General features: G+C 35.9%; 1 protein-coding gene across 1 annotated transcript in view; it reads right to left on the bottom strand.

Moving 5' to 3' along the window:
• Window positions 1–510: 510 nt before the first annotated feature.
• LOC107693058 (ensconsin-like) overlaps window positions 511–4,122 on the bottom strand; it is a 9,165-nt gene continuing 5,553 nt past the window's right edge. Inside the window, exons 5-14 of the mRNA XM_016492304.1 lie at window positions 3,661–3,766; window positions 3,412–3,525; window positions 3,079–3,227; window positions 2,843–2,964; window positions 2,384–2,571; window positions 2,256–2,266; window positions 1,696–1,797; window positions 1,388–1,438; window positions 1,123–1,315; window positions 511–838 (exon numbers count right to left, since the gene is read on the bottom strand). Coding sequence (XP_016347790.1) covers window positions 828–838; window positions 1,123–1,315; window positions 1,388–1,438; window positions 1,696–1,797; window positions 2,256–2,266; window positions 2,384–2,571; window positions 2,843–2,964; window positions 3,079–3,227; window positions 3,412–3,525; window positions 3,661–3,766 — 1,047 coding nt within the window. The 3' untranslated portion in view covers window positions 511–827. The remainder of the gene's footprint in view (window positions 839–1,122; window positions 1,316–1,387; window positions 1,439–1,695; window positions 1,798–2,255; window positions 2,267–2,383; window positions 2,572–2,842; window positions 2,965–3,078; window positions 3,228–3,411; window positions 3,526–3,660; window positions 3,767–4,122) is intronic.

Raw genomic sequence — 4,122 nt, 5'->3', positions numbered from 1 at the left:
ATCATTACTCTAGTCTTCAATGTTACGTGATCGTTCAGAAATCATTCTAATATGCTGATTTGGTGCTCAAGAAACTTATTATCAATGTTGAAAATAGTTATGCTGCTTATGTTTTTATGGCAACTGTAATGCATTTTTTAGGATCCTTTGATTAGAAAAGAACAGCATTTATTTTAAATATTATTTTTGTAACAATCTTAAGTCTCTACTGTCACTTTTGATCATTGTAATGCATTCTTGCTGAAAAAAGTATTCATTATTTAAAAAATTGTACTGACCCCAAACTTTTAAACTGTAGTGTACAGTATGCAGTCGTGCAGGTGAATTACCAATTACATGTGTATATTTATAAAAAAGAAAGACTGATAAATCCATAAGACTATTACATCACTGCAAAGACATTTGAGGAGAAAGCATTTCTCTTCATAACACCATAAGCATACTGGCTAAAATATAAAATATGATTAAATTAAAGCTTAAAAATGAATCATTCAAGTTTTATTTGGTGGGTAGTCTAAGTCCATAAGTATTATTCAAGTGTTATTATTATTATAATTGTTATTGATATTAAGTGAATCTTACCACATACCCAAAGTTATCTGGCTTCTGAGCGATGCATGATGTCCCTCTAGCAAATCAAGCCGTAATTTAAGCATTTTAACTGGGCAGTAAAGAACTGTAATCTGGATAAGGAAGTGTGACTATTAAACTACAGGTTTATTAAAGTGCAGGGAAATGAAGTGCATATGATGTTTTTGTGTTGTTCAGAAAGACAAGCTTGCTGAAGTTGCTCTGACGGTCTTGGCATCGTATGACAGGTCCGTGGGTTAAATAACCTCTGAAGCATGGGGGAAAACATTAACATTTTGTATACCAACTGTATAACGTCAAATTTTAATTTACTTAAATCTGATGTATTTATAATATAAAAACAGGTGGCATGCATTTAATAGTATACTATACCAAGTAATGAATTTTCTTTAAATTATACTTAAATAACTCTTTAATAACCATTCTTGCATAATATTTAATCTAATCCTTGAATAATCAATTGAGTTGCATAATATTAACTTAATATATTTATTTAGATTTACATGCAGTCAGATGAATGCATTCACATACCGGTTTGCTGATGGGCTTGTATCTCATCCAGGCCAGAAAGACTGCGGAAGGACCGTCGCTCCTTGAAAGCCACAGTAGGAAGCATATCCTCCTCGTCCCTCAGCTCCAGTTTTGGCGTTTTTCCTGGACCTGGTAGCCTGATTACAGGCTTCATGTTCTCACAAGGCAAGTTGTCCTTCACTGATGCAGTTTTCTAAATGGGACAAAAAGTGAGCAGGGCCTCTAGATGTGGCATAAACAAAGCTCCTGCCAGTGATAGTCTTACCTTGTTATCAGAGTCTGTCTTTCTTGTTCTTTTCATGATTTCTTCCAGACGCTGATTTGGGAAAAATTGAAATCACAATATACATTAGGGTCGGTAAGATTTTCTATGTTTTTGAAAGAAGCCTCTCATGCTCACCAAGGCTGCATTTGTTTAAACAAAAATACAGTAAAAACAGTAATATTGTGAAATATTATTGCAATTTAAAATAACTTTTTTCTATTTGAATATATTTGACATTTTATTTATTCCTGTGATGGCAAAGTTGAATTTCACAGTTAGCCAAACGGCTGTCTGTTTCTAAGTTGTACCTTTTTCCTGTCTTGGCGTTCGGCCTCCTCTTTCTGGAAACGACTCTCTCTTTCCAGTCTCTGCTGCTCTGCCAGCACCCTCTGACGAGCCTCTTGCTCTCTCTGAAAGTACATTATGGAGATTATAGGATTTTTATTTTTATTATTTCCAATGATCCTTTTAACATGATATGATCCTAGCTTTATTTTAGGTGAAAAAACGAATGGTCAGAAGCCAAAAAACTTGACCAAAAGACAAGTAAGATGGTATGTCAGTGAGAGGAGCATAGGAATTACTATATAAGCCTGATGTGTGTATTTTTTGCACCAAATGGACAATATTGTTTTCCTGAGCACTTCCCCACTGGTCAAAGCGGCCACAAATTAAAGCCAGAGCTCAAAATTTATTCACTTTTTGGTTACACTTTCAAATGTTTTAACATAGGTTTGGGAAAATGGTTTAAACAGCCAAAAGCTTTTAATACCTGCTGTTATATATACACACACACACACACACACACACATATATATATATTTCTGTTATTTCATAGTTTTGTTGACTTACAATTTATTTGTTCCACAGTACAGTAACCTAATGCAGTACTCGTCACAAAGAGCCATTTTAGCAAAAAGGTTTTAAACAGGATTACTAATATTATTAAAATGTGGGAATTATTGTAAAACGTGTGTGAGTAAGTTTTTCACTAACCATTAGGAATCTGTGAGCCTGCTGGTAGGTTCGAAGGCCCATTAGTAGCTGGATTCGACTGGAGTTGGTTATCTTGCAGACATTGTTGAGCAAGCGTTTCCTCCGATTCTAGATCCTCCTCTTCTGGCAGTGGAGGCAAACTATCTTGTTTAAGTGTGGCTTGTCTGATATGCGATCTGTTCTGCAGCCTTTGAAACAGGTAAATAAAGAGAGAACGGTCATAATGACCAACAGTATAATTTTGTGATTATGAGCGTGTGAGGAAACTTGAGTTTAGTTTTATTCATTCCTGTAAGAAAGTAAAATCACAATGTTTCTTACGTCAGTTTTGCTTTTCCATTGCTCTTCTACATGACATGCAATGATATAAACCTGAAAATTACTGCCATATAATGCAGCTTTGATATTGTATGAAAAGACTAGCTAAGAGATTGTGCTGTACAAATATATAAAATGTACCATGCTGTTGGGAGGACAGTATTCTCTGGTGGGTTTTTGTCCTGTTTGGGCTTGATTTCGTTTGTTGTTGTTTGTAGCTGTGGCTTTTTCAAGTCCAGTCCCGCAAAACTGCCTTTTGCCACCTGAAATATTTTTTGTAAAAACCACATGCAGTTCACATGCAGTATGTCATGCGACAAAGAATCATTTATTTTTATATTTAAACAAATGGTCTAAAAATGAATGTGAACTCTCACCAGCTCTCTGTTGGTGGTTCTGCGGATGGTGACGTTTGGACTTGAGCTTGCAGGCCTGTTTGCCACTTTCCCGCAATGCACCTGGGGCTTTCGTGTGGTGCTTGAGTTCATTGTATGACATGAGGCTGAACGACGACAAATATGAACAACTGAAGATGTATGGTGTTTTTTTTTTTTTTTAATGAGGTGAATTAATGAGGATGAATGAGTACGGAGAAACAGGTTTAAGCAATGAGCATGAGAAGAAGAAAACAGGAAGCCGATATTTATTACATCCAGCTCCAAACTTGTGATTTCTTTGTGATTTGTGAATTCCTCAGTCTAAAGTGATACCTGTGTCTCGTGACAGACACACAGCACTCCTGCTTCTGGCTAGATAAGAGACGGTAGGAGTCTGAAGACGATGGACAAGGTCAATCTCCCATTGACTAAGAGAGCGGCGCTTAGCTAGAGGAGAGCAAAAAGCAGAAAGCAGAGCGACTAACAGAAAGTGGTCAGAAAGGGAGTTGGGAAAGTAGATGCAAGGCTAGAAGAGAGTTTTAGTGCCAGTTATTGCATTTTGAATCACGTTGAAATATTCACCATTATTGTTTTCATTCTTGTTGACTCTTCGTGAGCATTGGCCAGGTTTCTGTTTGGCCTTCTGACTTTTCTCCATCGTCTTCTGCACCACAGACTCATAACGCTCCTAAAACACAGGATGAAAACACTCCCATTATCCCATACTCCGTATGTTTTTAATCATGGTTGCAAAATCTCCACAGCAATTTTTCATCATAGTTGCTGCAGACAGTGCTACAGTGTTTATGAAACCCACACAAACAGATGGTATACACAGTCTAAAATCTGGACACATTTGACTAAATTGGTTTCTCGTGATTCTGAAAAGTTTTTGATCTTAAGTTTTATGCTTTAAATTAGTTATAGTAGTTTATATGTGTATATATATATATATATATATATATGTGTGTGTGTATGTATGAGTGTATATATGTATGAGTGTATATATGTGTGTGTATATATGTATATGTGTATATATATATA

Source organism: Sinocyclocheilus anshuiensis, unplaced genomic scaffold (genome assembly GCF_001515605.1).
Source record: "Sinocyclocheilus anshuiensis isolate Anshui unplaced genomic scaffold, SAMN03320099.WGS_v1.1 scaffold222, whole genome shotgun sequence".
NCBI lineage: Eukaryota > Metazoa > Chordata > Actinopteri > Cypriniformes > Cyprinidae > Sinocyclocheilus > Sinocyclocheilus anshuiensis.
Note: the sequence above shows the minus strand (reverse complement) of the source record. Positions and strands in the feature narration are given on the sequence as shown.